Raw genomic sequence first — 23,329 nt, forward strand, 5'->3', positions numbered from 1 at the left:
TGAGGTGTCTGGAATAGAAAGAACTTTTATAAAATTCCCACCAAAAATTGACTATTGGTGGAAGATCTTTGACAAATAAAAACAAAAATTGTTTTTGCACAGTGTTATGATCTCATATGAATAAGCATAGTTTCAAATTAATGAAATATGTGAGCTTTTAAACATAAAGTAATATTTAAGCTGGGATATTCTGTAGCTTCGTTCTCCCCCATGACTGTTATAAATTCTTAGAAACAGTTTAACTGCTACATGGTGCACAATGCTAGGCCTTGTTAGAGATACAGAGCTCAGGGGTTTCCCTGGACCCAAATCCAGAATATACAAGTTGTACTCTTCCCTGAGGCTGATTTTACACAAGGTGAAATGGATAGCAGCGCTAGACCCAGATGGCCCAGAGTAGTAGCGAAAAAGCCAGTGGAAACAGAGCCAGGGACTTGGCATATGGTCCTGGCTCTGAGGCTCAGTAGATCTTTGGGCAGGGCTGCGGGCTTCTCTTGGCCTCAGCGTTCTCATCTGTAACATGAAGGGCCTGGACTGTAATCTCTGAGAGTCACTCAGCTCAGTGTAAAACTGGTCTCCTCTTACCAGAACCTAAATTCTTAAAAAACAAACAAAAACTGCCTTTGAGATCTAGCCAAGTTATTTATTGGCTTGATTAAGCTAAATGATTCATTCTCTATATCCATGAAATGGGTACTAGAAACCCTGCATATCTCACAGTGCTCTCATGAAAAAGAAAACAATATAAGGCAAAGAACTTTGTAAACTAAAATGAGCTGAACCCATTTAAGACCTTTATTTCACTCCCTTTAAGAGGTATATGAGTAACACAATTAAAGTATTACCTTCCCTAACTAATGTACATCTTAGTACAGATCAAAGTTTCTTAGCTACAGGGATACAATTCTGACAGTGGAATTCCAAGCATCAGCCAGAATTGGGTGGGAAAACCTTTCCTGCATTCTTAAGAGTTCCACAAATATTCCTTATTGTTTTTATCCCCGGCTTGTTTAATCAAACCTCAAGGATACTTTTCTGGTGGAACTCACAGACTTGCCCAAACTAAAAAGAATATCCAAACCGAGGGGAGGAAGAGTCAGTAAGTAAATGTTTTCTTAATGAATGAAGATCCCATATTTCATTCCCGAAAACGTTCACAGTGTTGGAGGCCCATCAGCAAAAGCACAAAGCTTTTAAACCATAGGATTTGAAAACTTCACTGTGTTGGGCTGGACCACAGAAGTGTTTCAACGACAGGGACCTTTGGGAAGCATCGAGTCCACCCCCCCGTCCTGCCTTGAAACCGGAGCAGTGAAGCTGCCTACTAGAAAGGCTGGAGACTACCTTGCACATTTCCACGATGACAAGGCTGCGTGTGGGAGCCTCCCGGAATCATTTGTAACTGAGGGAACAAGAGCAGCCACTTCCCAATTTCAGTTAAAATTGACCGGAAATCCTTTTGGAAAACCAAAGCAACAACACCCCAAAAATATGAACAACAGGTCAACCTTATCCAAGAAAGAAGGGTCACTGTGGGTGTGAGCTATTATCTCAATAGTATTCAGCCACAGCCACCACTTTGCTACTGGGTAATTTCCACATTCCTTAGCATTTGAATGTCTAACTCATATCCCTGTTTTAAATTAGTACCACTGAGGATGCCTATCAGAAATACTGACCTGTTTGTGTCAAGCACCTTCTAAACAGTTCCAGGGAAAGGACTAAGGGAGAATTATTTTCCCAGTGATCGCAGAGGCTGCATACATGGTTTATATGAGTGGCTAGTTCTCATGACCGCCAAATCCCTAGCAGATCTTCCAGGGACAAGGCCACTCCTACAAGGTCCCACCATTTCAATCAGGTCCCCTCAAACAACTTGCTCCTCATTTCCACAATTATCCAGGTAGCAACTCTAGCCCAGTGGGTACCCACAGAGAGAAAGAAAGCTCACTACAACCGTTTCTGGGAAGCTGACAAATTCCCAGGCAATCTATTCTAAGCAGCAGACAGAAGTAAAAGAATTGGTAAGAAGAGAAACAAACGTATAATGTAACAGTTTCCTGAAATTTATTATACCACACTTTCAGGAGATATCAAGGAATCAGACCTAAATCTGCCCTGATTATTTTGGGTATGTCATGATTAATGTTGCAGAAACATGTTTAAGCCACTGCCTATCAGCAATTTGATATTAAAAAAACACCAACATTTCACAGGTAATGTTGAGAGCACAGTGATTTGAAATAAACTACTATTAGTAAACTAAATAGCACCCTAAATAAAGAAAATTACTGCTGTTAAGACATACTGTTCTGAGAATTATCGGAAGAGCACAATGCTAACACTGTGGTATATAAGAAATTATTCAAGTATGCATTTGAGTAATTCTGCATTTTAATTTAACCCTTTGAAACATTAATCAAACCATGGCTAATTGTAGGAATTAAGGAATTAAACGATGGAATCTTCTAAAAGATATTATTTAAAAGGCAGTTTATACAATTACTTGTATAGATGTTTGCTTTAAAGGGGAAAACAGTTCTACTGTAATGAAAAGGGTCTTAGAAAATTAAATTAACAAGGGGGGACCAGGCTGATATGAAACTAAATTAGCATCAAATGCAAATTACAGGGTACTTAATGGTAGAAACAGGTGCAGAGAAGAACCCTAAATGAGATAAATGAATAAAACATCCCTCTCCACAAATGTGGAAGCTGACACAAAGTCAATGATATGAATAATTCAGCAGCCTCCACACTGCTGTTGAGGTCAGCCTGCCTTGACCTTTGAAACAGGAAGTAAAATTCAGTTCAAATTTGAGTGACTGGAAATATAACAGTTATTTGTTTTTTATATTAAAAAAATCCACAGAATTTTTAAAAAATACAGGTATAGGAAATATACAGTAGAATTGCAGTTTGAACTAAAGAGACATTACATACAACAGTTGGTAAACAAAAATTATTGGGTAAGATTTCACCCAAAGTGTATTTCAATATGGAAATCCTAAAAATAAAAACAATTAAAAGCACATACACCAGTACTCAGGTTAGTGATCAAACTCCCTCTAGGAATAAATTTCCAAATCTTACATCAATGTCCAAAAACATGTTATGATTTTTTAAAATCATGTATTTTACTAGTAATGCAAAGTATTTTCTTATCTTTGTAAGATAAAATTTGGTTAAGCTAGATTTTTTAAACTCTGTGTGAAGCTGCCTTATTTATCCATCAGCCTCTAATTTAGTAAATGCTGCATCCCCCAAATCCATTTATCGTATAAAAATGCAACCTGGGCTCTAAATACAAATCATTCTCAGAACTGAATATCTAATGTGGTTTTATGTGTCTTTTATGCTTTTCTTTCTTTCTTTGCATGCTTCAAAAGTATTTTGTACAAATAGTGAAAGTATTCTCCTCATTTCAAATTGAATTTGGTGCTGCTAGAGATTAACAGGGCATGACAACAAACCAATTTCTATGAGCTAGAAGGACAGCAAAATATATATGGTGTATCACCCTTGGTCTTATTTTACAGGATGGCGTAAAAGATGTTTGATAATAGCAGTTATCCCTGTCCTCCAATTGGTTCTATTAATGGGACCCACAACTTGGCTATCTACCTTTCATCTATCTATTGTGCTTGTCAGATAAAAGATTATGCTGAAAGATGAGCTTAATTTTATTTTCTAGATTTAGAGAGGGTTAAAGCTACACACACACACACACACACACCCCTCAGCCATCTAGGAGAGCAGTGGTAAACTAGATCTATGATTATAATTACCCTAGGAAGAAGTTTGAGAAATGTTCTTTCCAAACCTGAATGTTTAGCTGAGGCTAAATTAAAGATGCAGGGTGTGTTGTGTATTTTAAATTATTATTATTATATCATATCGGCTAAATCACTCCTTGCTCGACATTTAATAAGGGGTGATAGACCAAACACTGCTGATTTGGGGTTTGCCGTAATGACTGACCTGAGTGAAGGCTTTGTGTACAAAGTGGCTCCCCATTAAATGAGGGCTCTGTGGAAGCAGCTGGTTCTCATTTTGAAACAACCGGTTTCTCTATCCCCAAGTGCTAAAGAAAATAATCCCTGCAATCTACGACTACACACTTTCACAGAGGCAGGAACGAGAATTTGATTGTGTTGATAATTAAAGTCATTCCTGGAACTTCCCAGAAAAAGAGGCAAAGACGTTGGGTAGAAAGAAAGAATAGTCAGTGATAGTGTTTAAAATTAAACTATGACAAATCATTCTGAGTGGGCAAGGGGGAGGAGGAGCCCCGCCCTCTGTGAGACGCAGTCGAATAGCTCCGCTTCCCTCTGCACCGGGCTGCTCCAGAGGGAGGCCTGGGATGCGATTAGTCAGGGCGACAGCCCTGGTGTCCTGCTCAGAAGCAAAAGGATCGAAACGTGGCTGGAGAAGCTACTTGTCACTGATGACACACCACACTTAGGTTTTTTATTGTTGTTGTTAAAGTTTCAATCTTAAACAAAGTAGCCGGGGAGGAATCTCTAACAGTCGGCAGGCTGATCTGAAGTACTGAGATCATTGTAAGATTGAAAAAAAAAAAAAAATACAAAGACAATTTCAGACATCCGAAGGTCCTCATGTTTCAATCTCAAGAACTTGTTATTTTATTATTTTTTAATGCTACGATGTTGTACGTTAAGAACTCGTGTTCAAATTGCCTGAATGACATTCGGCTGAGGCTACGTTCTCTGGCTGCCTACAGATTTCACGAGCTTTGGGGAAAAACTGAATTCTGTATAAGCTGCCTGTCTGCACTGTCTGTGGCAGGAAGAAGAGATGGGCTCAATAAGGAGATCCAAGGCCTCTCAATTAACCTGATTAGTTCAGCACATTGCTCTCATGAATGACACCTTATCTTGAAAATGAGGGAGAACTTCCTTCCTGCAGTAGACACAGGAGCCCCCTAAAGCCACAAAGATGCAGCCTATCAAATGTGAGCAGTTCCTGCTTCTCCACCCTCTTCCCACCTCCCAGGTCAGAGAGACTGGCAACCCTGGCGCCTGATTGGATTTTGTGTCCTAAGGACAGAAGGCAAGCTCCCGTCTGCCCAGGTGGCCTTGGAGAAGGCTGGGAAACGGGATGCCCTGTGGGCAACTTCAAGCCCCTTCTTTCAGAGTCAACCAGGCACATGATGGGATTGGGGGTGGGAGGCAGGAGGATCTGGGAGGGGGAAAGGAGGAGAGAAACAGAGAGACAGAGTGAGAAAAAATATTCATTAACCCTTCAATCACCAGAGTAGCAAGTCAATACTATAACTGTCCACAAAAAAAAAAAAAGATGAATTCTTCAGTCTTCTAACATTACAGAAAACAAAAGCATTTGTTAAACACGAATATCCTCTCACTAGTCAGTTTCACATTTGACACAAGGATGAGAAATCACCAAGCAGGTTAAAAAAAAAAAGCTTTCCCAAAACCCTCTAAAATATGCTAGCTTGTAAAAGATGCAACACGTATGTGTTATTTTATTTAATTCATGTTTGTGTATGTAATAGACTTTCTAGTTAACAGAATATATTCTAGAAAATGTGTTCTGTTAGAATGTCAACAGCAGGGTTTTTCACTTACTTGTCTGCCCCGTGATTTATTTGACCAATTAAACAGTTAGCAATGAGGAGATTTGCATGGTAATCGCGTGAAGATTAACATTTTTAAGTGTAACAAATTTAATATTTTATCTTACATTTTCTGTTTCTCATCATTCTTTGATGGCAGTGCCGGTTCACTTTGTTGTGTGGTTATAACAAGCCTGTCTTTAGGCCAAGAAATGTCTACCAGATTCAACAACCACTTTCAAGCTCCTTTTATTTATTCTTTCATTTCACAAAAAGCATTCTCTAAGCACCTACTATACACACACATACTAGCAAGGCACTCTAATGAGTGTCGGGGCTATGGTGGCAACCAATACAAGCTGTCATTGTCCTCTTGGGCTTGCAGTCTGCCCCCTAAAGAGCTCATCTGCCTCACTGTGCTCAGCAAGATCACCAGGAACTAAAATTAGAATCTTATAGCTGGGAAGGCTTTTAGAGATATCTTCATCTCAGCACTTATTTTAAAAAATAAGTCACCTTGCCTTAACTATGCAGATGCCAAGCATTGTGCTAAGTCATCTCCATAAATTACCTACTTATTCCTCAGCACAATCCTATAAATTAGCAACAACTACTCTTATCCTCATTTTACAGATGAAGAAACATAGGTTTAGGAAGTTAAACTGCCCGCAGTCCCATAGCACTGGCAGAGCTGGGTTTGGATTCGAGGTGGTCTAACTCCACAGCTTGCAGTCTGAACCAGCGGGTGGACTGCCTCATAGGAACACAATAAAGCCACAGAGTTTGCCCAAATTCAAAACCACTGGCTGCAAGCTATTAGGCAGCTTCAACCTGTGGATAATTTCCTCTGTGTCATGATTCCACTTTAAAATAGCATCCTTCTTTTTTATTTTGTTTACATTAATATTACCATTCCAACTAATTCTCTTTCTCTTTCTCTCTCTCTCTTTCTTTCTCTCATCAAATCTGAGACACTGAGAGAGCTCAATGTGGCTAGGAGCCATAACTACATTTGTCTTTTTCACTGTTGTATCCCCAATCCTGAAAATAGTGCATAGTACATAACAGAGGCTCAATAAATATTTGTGGCAAGAAAAATGTAAGTGAATCCTCATCCAAAAAGCTTGTCACCATGATTAACTTAAAGTAAGGGTGCTTATAAGAAAGTTCCAGGCCCAGTGTTGCAGCATAGCAGGTAAAGCTATGTCGCCATTCCATATGGGTAACGGTTCAAGTCCCAGCTGCTCTATTTCTGATATTACTCCCTGCTAATGCACCTGGGAAAGCAGTGGAGGATGGCCTAAGTGTTTGGAACCCTGCCACCCACATGGGAGACCCAGATTAAGCTCCTGATTCCTAGCTTCAGCTTGGCCCAGTGCTGGCCATTGAAGCCATCTGGGCAGTGAAACTGAATGGAAGATCTCTCTCTCTCTCTCTCTCTCTCTCTCTCTCTCTCTCTCTCTCTGTAATTATAACTTTCAACATAAATACATAAATCTTAAAAAAAATTTAAAGCCCCATAGAAATGATCACAATAAGAATTACAGTCCGGGGCTGGGTACAGCGGGTACAGCCGCCACCTGCAGTGCCAGCATTCTATATGGGTACTGGTTCAAGTCCCGCTGCTCCACTTCCGATCCAGCTCTCTGCTGTGGCCTGGAAAGCAGTAGAAGATGCCCCAGGTCCTTGAGCCACTGCACCCACATGGGAGACCCAGAGGAAGCTCCAGGCTCCTGACTTCAGATCGGCCCAGCTCCAGCCATTGAGGCCATTCTGGGAGCGGACCAGTGGATGGAAGATGTCTCTCTCTCTCTCTCTCTGCCTCTGCTTCTGTCTCTCTGTAACTCTGCCTTTCAAATATAAAGAAATCTTAAAAATGAAAAGGAATTACAATCCACATGGAATATATTATGGTCAAATTCCAAGAACTACCTGATTGTAAGCAGCTGATAGGTGTCAACTTCAGTGCAACATATTTTTTTATTTTTTCTTTTTTTGGACTGGCAGAGTTAGGGAGAGAGAAAGAGACAGAGAGAAAGGTCTTTCCTTTTCCATTGGTTCACCCCCAAATGGTTGCTATGGACGACGCGCTGCGCCGATCCGAAACCAGGAGCCAGATGCTTCCTCCTGGTCTCCCATGCAGGTGCAGGGCCCAAGCACGTGGGCCATCCTCCACTGCAACATATTTTAACTGTCACAACTCTTCCAGATAGAACTGACTTTCCCCATTTTGCTCAGGTAAGGACAATTTTCAGTGAAAGATCATAATCCTCACCAGCAGACTCCAAAATCTATGCCTTTTCTGTCGTACAATGCTTTATCCCAGATTTCTCTCTGAAGTAATACCTGTTTATTCCTAATGAAATGCATAATAATGAGTGTACACAGCAGTACACTCATCACATTAAATGAGAACCCAAGAACTCCACCTTTGCTCCAGCAATGGGCACAATAATTGATATGTCATTTTTTTAATCTGAAAAGTGAAGTGCAACATCAACTGAGAAAACAGGTTTAGAATTAGTTGTAGTAAAAAAATAAATAAATAAATAAATAAATGCTGTGATCTACAGAAAAGAGTATTTCTTTACTGGGCAATAAAGTATGGAGAAAAAAAATCAGGCTGAGATCTGAGAGGGGAGTTCCTAATCACTTGTCTTGTTACTAATAGTCCCTGGAGCTGTGTGCCTCAGTTTAGAGATCTGTCAAATGGAATCGATTTGTGCTCTGACATTTCTGTGAGAATTTTCTGAACTATTACACCTTAAAGTACCTGAAAATTTTGCAAGTACCATTCAAATGTAAATTACTGCCCAACTCACAGTAGTCAGAGATTTTGCTGGTTTCGCTGTAAGAGGTTCCTAGGCCAGGTTTGGACAGGACAGGGCACTCCCCACCTACAGCCACTGGAAGAAGGGCTGTGTTTTTAAGATGCTCTGAGGTATATACGATACAGCTAAGGTTACAAACTGGCTTTAAGAAAATATCAAGAAAGGTCAGCACTGTGGCCCAGCAGGTTACATATCCCATATCAGAGTGCCACTTGCAGTCCTGGATGCTCCAATTCTGATGCCGCTTGCTGCTATTGCAGCTGGGGAGGCAGCAGATGGCATCGAATTCCTGCCACCCACAATGAGAGACCAAGACGGAGTTCCTGGTTCCTAGTTTTGGTCTGAACCAGACCCAGTTGTTGCAGGCATTTTCAGAAGTAACCAATGGATAGAACGTCTTTCTTTCTTTCCCTCTTCCTTCCTTCCTTCCTCCCTTCTTTGTTTCCCTTCCTTCCTTTTTTCTTTCCTTCTCTTTCTTTCCTTGTTTGTTTCTCTTTTCTTTCTTTTTCTTCCTTCCTTCTTTCCTCTTTCTTTCTCTTGCTCTCTCTCTCTCCTTCTCTATTTCTTTCTGTCTCTCCTAAGCCCACCAAACCACCATTCTCTCCAGCACTCTGCCCTTCAAATAAATAAATAAATAAAGCTGTTTTTGTTTTTTATTTATTGTTAAAGATTTATTTATTTATTTGAAAGGCAGCTAAAAGAGGCAGAAGCAGCTGTTTTTAAAAAGCCAAGATTCTGTAGAGAAACCTTGGCTTTCCATACCATTGGCAATCATTTTAAGGATAACTAGGTGAAGGCTTAACTAACTTTGTACTCTAAAGAATGTGATAATAACTAGTAAAGAGACCGCTCACTTTTCTTCTTTAAGTCTTTGTGATGACCCTGTGAGTGTGTGTATGTGTGTGTGCAACCAAACCTGATGCAGGCCCAGAATTCTTCAAATAAACTTTCCATTTTTGTGAGGGAATTAATAATGCATCCAAAATCAATTTTAAAATGATATTTTAAGGGATAAACATTTGGTACAGAATTAAGATGCTACTTGAAATGCCCACATCACACACTGGAGGGCATGGGTTCAAGTCCCACCTCTGCTTCTGATTCCACTTCCTGCAATGCAAACTCTGGGAGCCAGTGATGACAGTTCAATTAGTTCAGCCCTACCATCCATGTGGGAGACCTGGATAGAGTTACTAGCTTCCTGCTGCAGCCTGGCCCAGCCCCAACTACTGCAGACATCTGAGGAGTACATCAGAGGATGGCAGATCTCTTCCTGTCTGTCTCTGCCTCTCTGCCTTTCAAATACATTTTTAAGAAATGAAATTTTTCAAATGTTTTTTAAATGACATTTTAAGGAATTGGGCACATCACAGATCAGAGTACCTGGATTGGAAACCCACCTTTGGATTGAGTTCCTGGCTCCCAGCCTCAGTTCAGTCCAGCTCTGGCCTTTGCAGGCTTTTGTGAGTGGGCCAATGAATGAGAGCTAGTGATTGCTCACTCGCTCGCTCTCTCTGCCTCTCAAATAAATAATTTTTAAAATGATACACTATGATATCACTAATACTACTGAATGGGAAGCATTTTAACAATGGGGCAGGGGGAGTTCTAATAGTTCATCAAATGGTAATAAACAAACTGCAAGTAACATGATATCTGATCTTCAAATGGAATATACAAGAGCTTCAGTCATATCATAGCATTTTGAGAAGGTAGAGAGGGGAACAACTTAAGACCATCAGAAACATATCCAACCATGTACCCAACTCCTTGGTGTGCACCATCAGAAGCTAAACCAGTGTGTTCCAAGCAGCTGAGACAGGGTCTTCACAGTCCTAACAGAGAAAGAAGTGTCTATCATAAAGCAAAATATCTGCACACTTCACTCTGACAACTTTCAATTCATTGATTTAAAAAGGAAAGGAAGTTACTAAAGCCTGGAAAATGTTGGGTCCTGACCCTCCGTGTTCCCACTCTACAGAAGGACTCTTCCCAGCCCTCCCACCCCAAAGTGTATCAATATTTGGTCAATTGAGCATAAAATGAGCAAAAACGTTCTTGAGAGATTCTTGATATTGATTAAAAGGAACATTTTTTAAACCACCACAACCTTAACATGAATCAAAATTTAAGAACCTTGTCAAAGTCCTCTAAAATACACATAGTGACCATGTCCACATTTCAAACACTCCTGTGCAGTTTGATGATGGTTTTCTCTTTTCCCCTGCCGTGGCACTGAAAGTGTTAAAGAAAACAATAAAAGAACAAGTGAGTGTACCGGGTAGGATTTACTGGCATTTACTTTTAATCTATGGCCCTTCACTCTGTAGCTTATCGGGCCTCTGTCAGTCCTTTTTCCTCCTTTATATTTCATGAGGAGCCCCCCATGCTGCTACTGAGAGACAGAGCCCAAGTGTCTATAAGCTTTTTGTCAGGTAAAAAGAGAAGAAAAAGGAAAGGAACAAGAGGAAAAGCAAAGCTAAGAGGCATCTATTAGATGTCACTAGGCTTTTGTATTCATGTCAATGATTCAGGATTAGAGTATTTGAAATAATCTTATTGCGAGGAATCAAAAGGCCCACCGAGTGAGAGGCAGCGCTGGAGCATATGGCAAAGGCGCGAACAATATCTTATTAAAGATGTGTTGGCTAACACTACCACTCTATATTATATTACAAAACTATTATGCCTCAAACAGTTAGCAGGACGGTATAGTTACTGAGGGCCATTTTAGAGGTTATTGTGTGGGATCTAGCTATAGAATTTGCCAGCTTGTCTAGTTAAGTCATTACAAGTAGGGTTGGGGCTTGTTTGGAACTGGAGCCGAGCACTTCACCTCCCAAAACAAAAATTCCCAAAGCACACAGAAGACCACTCTGTCCTCACTGAAAGCGGGGTGCACTTTACATGAATGAAACACCAATAGCATGGTCTCCCCCCACAATCAGCTTCACTAAGTTTGCGTCATATAACATGTGACATCCTCCCCCCACCCCAAGGAAAATACAACAGAGGCTCTTTTTTTTTGGCTTGACTACCCTCCCCATGAAGAAAACACACACACACACACACACACACATTCATTCAGCTTCACACTTCAGCGGGATTAGGGTAATTAAAATTCTATTATAATAAGTACTGTAATGTTAAAGCCTTCATCTGCTTGTGGACAAAGGCTGGTAACTGGAGAAATAGTTTGCAAAGGAGATTTATCCGCATCTACCCACACCTTTAAAGGCAGCAAGCAGCCAAAGACAAACCTGTACTTTTCACCATATTTCATTCATTGCAACAGGAATACTGAGATCACTTTTACATTGTCCTGGACAGTAGATAGTTACACAGTTTGTAAAGAGAGGAATAGGATGGGAGAAGGGTAGGAAGATAACATCTCATGTAAGTTAAAATCACCAAAATATCACCTCGTTATTCCAGAACCTGTAAGTGTAGTTTTTAGAATCTGGTCAATCTGTATTGGAGAGTTTGGTCTGGTGCTGTTACTGAAGGAAAATAAGAGGAATTTATCAATGGAGAATAGTGCTTGGGAGAGTTAGATTTGGGTTTTTTTTTTTTTTCCTCCCATTTTAAGCACCTTATTTTAGAAAAGTAAAAGCACATTTAATATAGTGATATATTCTCATCACAACTGATTCGCAAAGTTGCTAACATGACACACAGGGGACTCTGTACTGCTTCTCTGTATTTTCCCAGATCCGTTACAAAAGCAAAGTTATGATGACATGGGTTAAAAACCCACACCATAAGCTGACAGCCAGGCCATGCGGCATACACACACACACACACACACACACACTGCTGATTCTCTGAAGCTTCACTAAATACATTTCTTGGAAGTTGGTGCCATTATTTCCTTTACAGGAAAACCACTGTTGTTCATTATACAGTGTCTACAGTAGTACCATACCATGTAAAAGTACTTTGCATTATGATATATTGTCAGCATATTTGAAATGCATTTTAATGTATCCTGGTTGTGTATTTGGGAATAGCTGATAGCAAATGGAATATAGCCTGCTATTAGCTTATTGTATTAGTTATTTTCTTATCACAGTAGCAAACTGCACACAAATGTACAAGGCTCATCTCCTATTCAGAATGGTATTATCCGATATGTGATAAAATTTAGAATGATACTCACATAAGTCTTATCGCTAATAATCACATACGAATTCCCACTGAGAAAACAAATGTTTAAACACACTAGGGTTAACAAATAACTGTAAATTCATGCCCTGGTGTCAATGCTGCCTTTTCACTTTTGAAAAATGCAATCTCTCAAACCAACCAAAAGGACTGCAATTATCTTGCCTGGGGCAATTTTAAAGAGTGAATTCCTCTTCCTTTTATTTTAACCGAGCATTCAAGGTTAGGAAATCAGGTAGTATAAAAGGTTTATCAGAGCTCAGAGAAACACATTTACATTTCTGGTTCTTTGTGTGGCATGATTATGTTTGGTGGTTAGTCCTTCTAAAACTAGATGAAGACCAAAAGAATAAAAAGAGTTGAAAGGACAACGAAGTGAAGACATGGGACTCTGACTAAAAGCCTCATTTGCAATATTAATAAAAATATATCTTTATGTTCATGTTGGCTGATGAATTTATTTTTATGGAAGACAAAAGTGAAAAAAATGTAATGAATTTTGGGATTTACCTATGATGATAAAAGAAAGTCAAATCATTCATTGCTGAGGGTTCAAAATGCCTTTACAATGTTAAGGGACTATGCATCCTATCCCACCCAACACTCCTATTTGTATCCTAATCCTAAATTTTTACCATTATACAGATAGATGCATATATGCAGATATTCCAGCTCTTCAAAAAGTTAATGGAATGTACACTATCTTTTAATTCTATTTTACCACGAACTTTTGAAATACATCAAGATCAATGTAATCAATAAAATTAGTTTGGTGATAAGACAACACTGCAATTTTCTGAAAAATCTTCATACAACATTTATACATCTTAGATGAAGACTGAATTTCAGTACGATTGCTTCCCTGAACAACCCAAACATGGTTAAGTTTGTTCAGATCACACATGTGCATCATGTGAAATCAACAGGTACAATGAGTATTCTAATATTTTCATGATTGAACATTCTATTTCAGCAATAACCATGAAAAAAAAATTAGTGTTATGTAAAATAAAGTGATCTAGATGGGAAAGGTCTTTGGACGATTCTGAAAAAATAGATACTTGCATAAACTCTTTTTCTCTCTCTTTAGGAGACCCTTGGGTAAGTACAGTCTAAAGTAATTCCAAACAGACTGGGTGTTTCATGTTTAAAAAAACTCTGTATTTTTTTAACATCACATGTTGAGGCCTATATCCAGTAACTATAAACATGGATACAGGGATTCTTATAAACGGAAAAGAAAGACATGGCAAATCTGTTCAAGTCATGAGTGAGTAAACCCAAAATCATTAGAGGTATACTAGTTAAAAGGCTCTAAAAAGTCATGTTTTAAATACTGACTTTGAAAATCCAAAAGCTTTCAGGTTACTTGAACCGGGCTATTTCCTGAAAGGACTAGATCTAAATTCACACCAGATAGGAGAACATAATTTGAGAAGGAATTTCAGCCTTTATTATTCCTATCCATTTTTTTAAAAATCCATTTGTTAACACCTAAGCATCCACAGTACTAGGAAATGAAGAATTGGGGTCTTCCTATCTCCCCTTACTGAGTAGTCTCAATTTCACTGGCCACACTGATCCTAAATTGTAAAAACAAATAGAGAAACATTGAGCTGCTCTCTATCCTGTCCTAGTAGAAGAAGGAACCAGAAATATAGCTGGATACTCAGGGCTCTCTGTGCAAGGAACCCTGTAGTGTAATTTGGAGAAAGAAATGCTTTTGTAAAACTGTCTGTAACTGCTCAAAGATAGTTTAGGAAAATAAAGAGTTTCGTGAAGGAAATCAAGCATGGATGGTAATCCTACATAGATAAGGAATTAACAGTCTGTACACTTAATATATTCAGTCCAAACATTTATGAAGAAGTTTCCATTTAGAAAATGGAAGGCTTTTTTTATAGATTCAGAAAAACTGGGTTCCCAATACAGACTACCCTATGTGACTTTTGTCATTATCATCTTTTCTGATTCTTACAAAGTAAACCTAATTAAGAACCTCCCTCATTAGTCTTCCAGAAAAATTAGCACAGCTTATGCTAATTACTCCTGCAAAATTTAATAAACTCGTTGAAATGGGAATAGTCTAATGAGGTTTTATTTATTGAACTAAGATAACTCCCAGGAAAAAGGTTAGGACACAAGGATATCCAATGTAGTAATAAAACTACAATTTATTCAATTTCTAAACACGACTTTTATTGCAAACCTTTTAAATTCAAATATGAGTTACTGCATGAATATGTTAAATCAATCTCCCCCTTAATTCAATAACTAGAAGTCATCTTTTGCTTTTTACTTAAACAATAATAATCACACATAGCCCTTACCTCAGTGGTAATGAAATTTGCTGTTATTAGTTCCTGGTCATCAGCTATTAAACCTAATACATTTGACTTTTCCCATGTCTACATAGCCCAAATATCTGGATCGTTGGGCACGGGCTGGGTTTTGTGCCTAATAATCCAGCTATTTGGCATCAGAAGAAATTTAACCTGGCAGTCAACTCCAGATGCACATTTCCTACATTTACAGCAATTTTCCTATAAACTTTTTGAAGTGACTTGACAAATTGACATGATTGTAGAAAGAATGTGGGTCATATTTTTCTTATATTGTTGCATGCCATTAGAATGAAGTAGAAACCCATTTTGTAAATCACAGTACACAACTTCTGATTTTGTTAATTCCACTTTTTGATAGAATTTGCCAAACTGATGTCCCCAAATCACTGGCAGCAAATAATACAGCCAAAGTTTAACACAGAAATAGCTTGCCCTGCACCATTGCTGTATGACCAGAAAGCTTCTTCTATCTATCCTATAAATAGTTTTCCTGAATAACCACTGCTAAAAGTCTTTTGACTGATAAAAATAGCAGTGTTCTTCCAAATTCCGAAGGACAAGCAAAGAGAGCTAAAAATTATTGGTGCTCAAAAGGTGGCTGTGTGTTACAACTATGCTAAATCCTATTGCCAACAATTGTCTATACTCTCAGCTCTAGAATTACACATAATATGTATCACATAAAAAGAGTTACTATTGTTACTGAATGTAGACCCTGTAGCCTATGTTTACAAAATATTCATGGATTCAAATCCATAAATCTGAAAACAAATCAAACCTTAAGCACGTAACACAGATATTATGCAATTGGTAATAAAGAATCAAATTGGAAACTATGAAACTCAAACACGGTTGCCATCATTTTTTCCTTTGTAGCAATTTTATGAAATTGAAAAATCTTTTCTATTTTGCCCTTTCTTGCATAAGTTCTTTTCTTGTTGTTATTCTCTTGTTAAAAATGGAAGTTTCACATATCAGCAGACAAGACTGCAGCTCTGAAAACCTTTGACAGACTGAAGGACAAATAAATTCTGAAAATTTAGATGCAAATAAAAGTAGCTAAATGGGGTTTTGCATATCCACTGCATCACTGCATGAAAAGACAGTTTATGGAGACAGTGTAAACAGTTAGCAAATAAACATATATTGGGACTTGCGCACATACACTATGTTTCAGGCCTTCTTAAAGTACTCTCTATCTTAAGAAAGCAAGATTGGCTACACACTGTTTTCTACTTTGTCAAACCAAAGAAGAAAAAAAATGAACAGGATAAATGTCACGAGTAATATCTCTAAAGCCACCAACAGCATAAAGTGCGTACTTCTTTTGCCTAAATTGTTTGAACTACCCCAGCCAAGAAAAGGTTTTAAGTACCCTACTGGGACAGATGCAAGGCGGCAACAATAGAAGCCACATTAATGCAATCCAGGTAACACAATCCTGTTTCAAAAACTCGGGCGGGCTAATTACAGTGCTGCTGAGTCAAGTTTCTTATGCCATCGCAACCCACAGGAACAGGTCAAAATCAAATGTTATTCAAACCACAGTCATATCAGCCTTCTATATCAGAGTCACAGCTTAAAACCAAACGAAGAACTTAAAAGCTTAACCCAGTCACAAGCAAAAAAAAAAAAAAAAAAAAAAAAAAAAAAAAAAAAAAAACAGTGTTTTCATTGCGGGTGGTAAGGTAAGGTTCCTGCTATCATTTAAACCAAAAGGAACTGTGTGGCAGAACGAAATGCTTACAGTTCCAAAGTTTGAGGGAATATTTGGACTAGTCCTTTATCAGAACACTGTCTTTTTAATAAAAGAGTAAGAAAAACTTGTTTAAGATAACAAATGGCTTTTTAAAGAGGTATATTTAAATGAAACAGAGCTTCAAGGATATATTTGTTTCTGATCTTATTTGTTTGAAGCCTTTTGTCTTCCATCACAGAAAATCCAATTCTATGGATGGTCTATCTGTTGTTGTAGAAACATATGCTATCCCAATTCTATAGGCAGCACACAACATCATTAGCCTCATCTCTTAACTTTGAATGGACTATATTAATACTAATATCAAGTAAAAAATTAGTGAATATATGTGAGAGATACTTAACTAAAGTATCTTAATAAAATGTAACCTTAACAAAACTCCTAGCAATCAATATTGGGTTTACATTAAAAAAAATGTCAAAAATCAACAATCCATCTCAATATAAATTACCACGGAGCAAAATGAAACAACGTGGTTTTGCTCTTGTGAACTGAAAAATAATAAATCAAGTCCCCAAAAGGTGAAGAATTGAAATGATTAGTAGATATCTTGTTTCTTCATCGTTGTCGTTGTTGCTGTTGTCAAAAATCATTATTTCCAAAACCCCAGAAGAGGTTTTGTTCGGCTGTTGGGTTCCTCAGTGAGAGATCAGTCTTGTCTTATCTTTTTCCAGCAAGTAGAGTATGTTAGCTCTTTGCCTAACTGACAAATTGACAGTATCTATAAAGCTTCCAGGCCATTTAACTCTCAATGAGTAATACTATGTAACAAATGGTTTATCATACAAGTTTCCATACAATGAATTTCAATAATTAAAATGTAAAATGAATATTTGGAATGTGATTTTGCATAATGTGTGCACACACTGATTCAAAATTGCACCGAACAACTAAAACAGATTTATTGTTCTACAGTGATTTACTTGGTCATGTCAGATTAGTAATATGGATCTGTTTAAAAACACAATAATTAAGACAAGCAGGGTAGATTAATCAACTTACAATACAGTATGAGCTGCAATCAAACCCGGGAAATAACAGTGGAAAATCTTGGTTCACAGATCTCTTTAAACTGCTTTTATGCATAAATAAAACCTTAAAATGTAGATGGATTATGTCCAACAAAACTACTGTAGCTAAAAGTGATAATGATTCAAACATTTTTCAAATAAAAGTTAAATATTTATAAGCACCCAACCACATTTCATAAATCAAAAACTATTATTATTTTATTTCTGAAGCTTCCTGGCACAGCATGAGGATTGAGCCACAGAAAGTCAGCAATGAAAAAAATATTCCTTTAGGAGCATGAATCAGACACAAAACCAGAGCAATCCAAGAAACAAGCCTCCAAAGAACATTCCAAATGGCTTTCCCAGGAATCGCAATTGCTCGGCACAGCGTAAGTCAAGACCAACAGTCAAATTTCAGCCACATGCATTCCTAACCCTCGCCCATGAGCGACACGAGGCAGGTGTTTCATTATAATGAGGAATAAGAATCCAGTGAAAGAAGAGTGGTCCCTACCTGTCAATTATCACTGGATCTGAGGGTGTCTCATTTCGGTTGCCACAGCTTTTCTTGTCACAACAGCGGCTATGGAGCAAAAGCGAAAGGATTTAGTACAACCATTACAATGTAAAATCATCATTTAAGTAGACAGAAGGTTCAAATTGCTGAGTTGCAAATGCTAGAATTACCACAAAGCCATACCTGGCAATCAATGGATCCCTGGGACAGAAAATTCTATTTGGGTCACCTATGGGTTAACGGCCAGGCTTAACCTCTCCCTTCTCAAAGAAGGGAGGAAGGAGAGGGGCTCTGCAACAGCCCAAGCTGACAGCCTTAAGATACGTCTCCCCATCACTGCTCCCTGGGTAGGGAGAGTTCACTGAGAAGTGCCTTATTATTACATCTACCCAATGAGAACACTCAGGGTTGTGGGTGGCTCAAACGCTCTTCCCTCCAGAACACACTGATTGTGTGGAACGCATCAATAACAAGGCATGAGTGATTTCTCTCCCTCCAGTCATTCTGTATTACATGGATTCCTTTTCCTTCTCCATCCTCTTCTATGGGTGGCATTTCCTTCAACCACAGCCTTTCCAAAAATCCTAAAACTCTGTTTTGAACCGTCTTTATGAGAAGACAGGTAAAGCACAATAATTAAGATAAGAACAAAGCAAGATAAAAGTGAAGTTTCACATTCCTCTGGCTTTCAAGGCCTGCATTGTCACCACTTCAGTTTCCAGGGAGTTTCTGGACAGTGGATCCAATGGTTAGCCTAGCCCTGACAGTAAATGTTCTGTATTAGGTCAGAGAGAGAACAGCTAGAGGCAGGCAAAGAAAGCATCTGCCACCAAAATACCACCCAGCTATGACCCTCGGGCTGCCAGGTTTTTAAAATTAACATGCTTCTAGAGGATGAAAGATTCATGATCTCTAAAGTACCCATGATCAACAGAAAACTACCCATCTGAGACTTGTTTGTAAATAAAAATATGTGTCCCCTGGCCACACACCTGGAGGGACATACCATTGAAGCACCAGTATTATCAGTCAAGAAGGTGAGGAGGTTGTCCAAGGGTTATACTTTACCATGTACACAAGGAATATACACATTCTTTCCCCTCTTACACATGCACATTTACACACACACACACACACACACACACAGAGAGAGAGAGAGAGAGAGAGAGACTTAGTGAATCAAACAGCCTAAATTTAGTGAGCTGCTGCAGAGAATCAAACACTTTTATTTCAGGACCTAGAATACTCTTGCATAGGCAATACTTCACCAAAATTGGGAAGTCTCTCTCCTCACAGTAACTGTATCTCTGAGAAGAGAATCAGCTTTCAAACTTGGTGCTAAGTCTGTTTGTCTCTCTTATGTTCAAAAATTATATCTCCTTTGTAAAAGCCCCAGCTAAAAACCACCCCATCAACTGTACAGCCCTCAGCCTTTCTGTTCAGATGGAACACATTCCTCTGAGCCTACCTTATGCTATTACCAGCACTCTAAGGATAGAAAGCCCAAAGTACCCTGATATCTAAGAGACAGAAAAAGAAGCAAAGGAGCAGGAAGCACAAGTAATTAGAACACATGCAAAAAATTAGTTTATAAAATAAACTCCATCATCCTTGGATGCTGATCCCCTACACCTATATTTCACCAGCTTGACAGGGCAGAATAATGGTTATGAACACAAGCTCTGGAATCAGAGCCCTTCTGTGATACTTTGTTCAAGGTGTTCTTCATAGAATCTTAATTTCCTCATTTATAAAAGGGGGCAATTGTAACACCTACATACTCAGTGCAATACAGATACAAAGCCTGGGCTCTGTGGTTAGCATCATTAACATGACCTTCCTCCAGCCACCACCTTTTCCAAATCTGAACAAACGCCTTGTGCTTTGCAGAGGCCACTTGTCTCCAAAAGCAGCCCATTGACAAAGCCCAAGCAGGGAATGCAAGCACGTGCTCACTACAATCCTTCTGAACAAAATACCCTCCAGGGACTCTTCCAACTTGCTTGATGATAACTGTGGATAAGAATCTACCCCTTGATGGGCGGCACTGTGGCATAGCAGGTTAAGCCGCCATCTGCTGTGCCACCATCCCATATGGGCACCAGTTCAAGTCCCAGCTGCTCTTCTTCTAATCCAGCTCCCTGCTAATGCACTTGAGAAAGCAACAGAGGATGGGGAGTGAATCAGCAGATGGAAGATCTCTGTGTTTCTCCTCTCTCTCTCTCTCTGTAACTCTTTGAAAGAAAGCAAGAAAGCAAGAAAGAAAGAAAGAAAAGATCTGCTTTTCAAGCCTATCTGATTCTCTCCCTCCTCAGTGCCACCATCCTCATCCTCGCCACTTTCATTTCTCAACTGGATCCCTGCAGTGGTCTCCTACCTGGTCTTGTTGCCTCCACTCTCTCAGCACCTCTAACAGCCAAAGGGATCTTTCTGAAACGTCATGGGATTGCATCCCTTCACTGCCCAAGCTTTTCCATGGCCTCCTACCACACTTAGAATGAATCTTTGACAGGACATGATGCCAGCCCACTTTCTACCCTCTTGCTTCTTTCCTCCAGCCTCACTGCTGAATGTCAATCCCCGCACTGGGCCACATGCAGTCAGACCTCAGGCCCGGGCCCAGGCAGGCCTCTCTACATCCTTTAGTCTGTCCCTAGTCAGTCAGCCTCCTGAACCCAGCCCAGACTTCCTTCCTCAGAGGGAGGCACCCTGACACTCATCCTTAAATTAAACTAGGTTCCTTCTGGAGGGGCTCTCCTTTTAGAGCACTGAACACAATGCAGATTACATTGTTATGTGTATATTTGTGTATCTATTTTTACTACCCTCCCTACCACTCATCCTCCCTTCTAACCTATATGCTTCATAAGGGAAGAAATTGTCCATTTAACTTACCTAATAGGTAGCATAAGGTCTGGGCTAGAATAGAAAAGCCCAAATATTCATTGATTGGATCAATGAATGACTTCATGAATGAATGGTAGGTACTGGAGGGAAAATACAACCCAAGAGAATAAGAGGGTGACAGGCGTTGCTCATGGGAGAAAGTGTACTCACGACATATACCAACCAGCACCCCAATAAGCACCACACTAAGTTGAAATATGTCCTTTGACTTAAGTACAGCCTTCATCTCCTTGAAATAAAAATGCCCCTAAGCACAGCCAGATTAATTTGACCATATCTCTATGCTATACCTCAAGAAGCCCAGAAAAACAAGCAGCTACAAAGAATAAAGCATAGAAGGAAGCATAGATCAGGAATAAAACAGAGAATGGAGAAGGAAAAAAAAGGGGGAGGGACCTGGCACTGTGGCATAGTGGCTTCAAGCCCCAGCCTGCAGTGCAGGTATCCCATATGGGCACTGGTTCAAGACCCGGCCGTTCCACTTCTGATCCAGCTCTCTGCTATGGCCTGGGAAAGCAGTAGAAGATGGCTCAAGTGCTTGGGCCCCTCACCCACGTAGGGGACCTGGAGGAAGCTCCTGGCTCATGGCTTCTTTCAGTGCTGCTCCAGCCATCATGGCCAATTATTATTATTATTTTTTTTTTTTTTGACAGGCAGAGTGGACAGTGAGAGAGAGACAGAGACAGAGAGAAAGGTCTTCCTTTTGCCACTGGTTCACCCTCCAATGGCCGCCACGGCCGGTGCGCTGATCCGAAGGCAGGAGCCAGGTGCTTCTCCTGGTCTCCCATGCAGGTACAGGGCCCAAGGACTTGGGCCATCCTCCACTGCACTCCTGGGGCCATAGCAGAGAGCTGGCCTGGAAGAGGGGCAACCAGGACAGAATCCGGTGTCCCGACCAGGACTAGAACCCGGGGTGCCCAAGCGGCATGCAGAGGATTAGCCTATTGAGCCATGGCACCAGCCTCATGGACAATTGAGGAGTGAACCAGCGGATGGAAGACCTCTCTTTTTCTCTTTCTCTCTGCCTCTCCTCTCTGTGTGTAACTCTTTCAAATAAATAAATCTTAAAAAAAAAAGTGGCTGGGGATCACTCACACTTAGAAAGAAAAGTTTGTGCAAGGTGTGCAAAATAGCCAGCAAGTTTTCTGTTTTTTGGTGACATTACTGCATCACATTGTCGTTACTTGTATTTCCAAAACAGGACACTCATGCTTCTGTTGTGTACCTCAGAGGCTACAAAACAGTGCCTTTAGTGTGATCCCACTATAAAATATGCAGATGGGGGCCAGTGCTGTGGTGCAGCAGGTTAAGCCATGGCCTGTAGTTCTGGCATCCCAAATGGGCAAAGGTTCAAGGCCCCGCTGCTCCATTTCCATGCCAGCTCCCAGCTAATGTGTCTGTGATAGCAGTAAGAACAGTCCAAGTCCTTGGGTCCCTGCATCCATGTAGGAGACCCAAAAAAAGCTCCTGGATCCTGGCTTCAACCTGGCCTAATCCAGTAGTTGTAGCCATCTGGAGAGTGAACCAGCAGATGGAAGCTCGTTCTCTCTCTCTCTCTCTCTGCTTCTCTCTGTAACTCTGCCTTTCAAATAATTAAATCTCTTTTTTTTTTTTTTTTTTTTTTTTTTTTTGACAGGCAGAGTGGACAGTGAGAGAGAGAGACAGAGAGAAAGGTCTTCCTTTGCCGTTGGTTCACCCTCCAATGGCCGCCGCTGCAGCCGGCGCACCGCGCTGATCCGATGGCAGGAGCCAGGAGCCAGGTGCTTTTCCTGGTCTCCCATGGGGTGCAGGGCCCAAGCACCTGGGCCATCCTCCACTGCACTCCCTGGCCATAGCAGAGAGCTGGCCTGGAAGAGGGGCAACCGGGACAGAATCCGGCGCCCTGACCGGGACTAGAACCCGGTGTGCCGGCGCCGCAAGGTGGAGGATTAGCCTATTGAGCCACGGCGCCGGCCTCAAATAATTAAATCTCTTAAAAATTGCAGCTGGATATGTGTATATGCATACACACATACATTCTTATATGGAATGCTGTGTTTTTAAAAAGTTGGGCGTGAAGCACTATTGCATAAAGAAGTCTTATCTTGAAAATTGAGGAAATTAAGTTTCAGAATAGGATGTCCAGCATGGTTCCATTTCTGCGAGGAAAATTATAGAGAGGGAGACAAGGAGGGAAGGGAAGGGAACATTTTTCACA

The 23,329-nt window shown here is 40.0% G+C and overlaps 1 protein-coding gene across 16 annotated transcripts in view; it reads right to left on the bottom strand.

The window, feature by feature from the left end:
• Positions 1 to 23,329, bottom strand: part of EBF1 (EBF transcription factor 1) — a 411,315-nt gene that overhangs the window by 366,595 nt on the left and 21,391 nt on the right. For all 16 annotated transcript variants that reach the window (XM_008255335.5, XM_002710343.6, XM_089335001.1 and 13 more), the window contains one exon: positions 18,223 to 18,291. In XM_008255335.5, the coding sequence (XP_008253557.1) occupies positions 18,223 to 18,291 (69 nt within the window). The remainder of the gene's footprint in view (positions 1 to 18,222; positions 18,292 to 23,329) is intronic.

The sequence above is a fragment of the Oryctolagus cuniculus genome, chromosome 6 (assembly GCF_051225735.1).
Source record: "Oryctolagus cuniculus isolate XC-2025 breed Fujian yellow rabbit chromosome 6, ASM5122573v1, whole genome shotgun sequence".
Lineage (NCBI taxonomy): Eukaryota > Metazoa > Chordata > Mammalia > Lagomorpha > Leporidae > Oryctolagus > Oryctolagus cuniculus.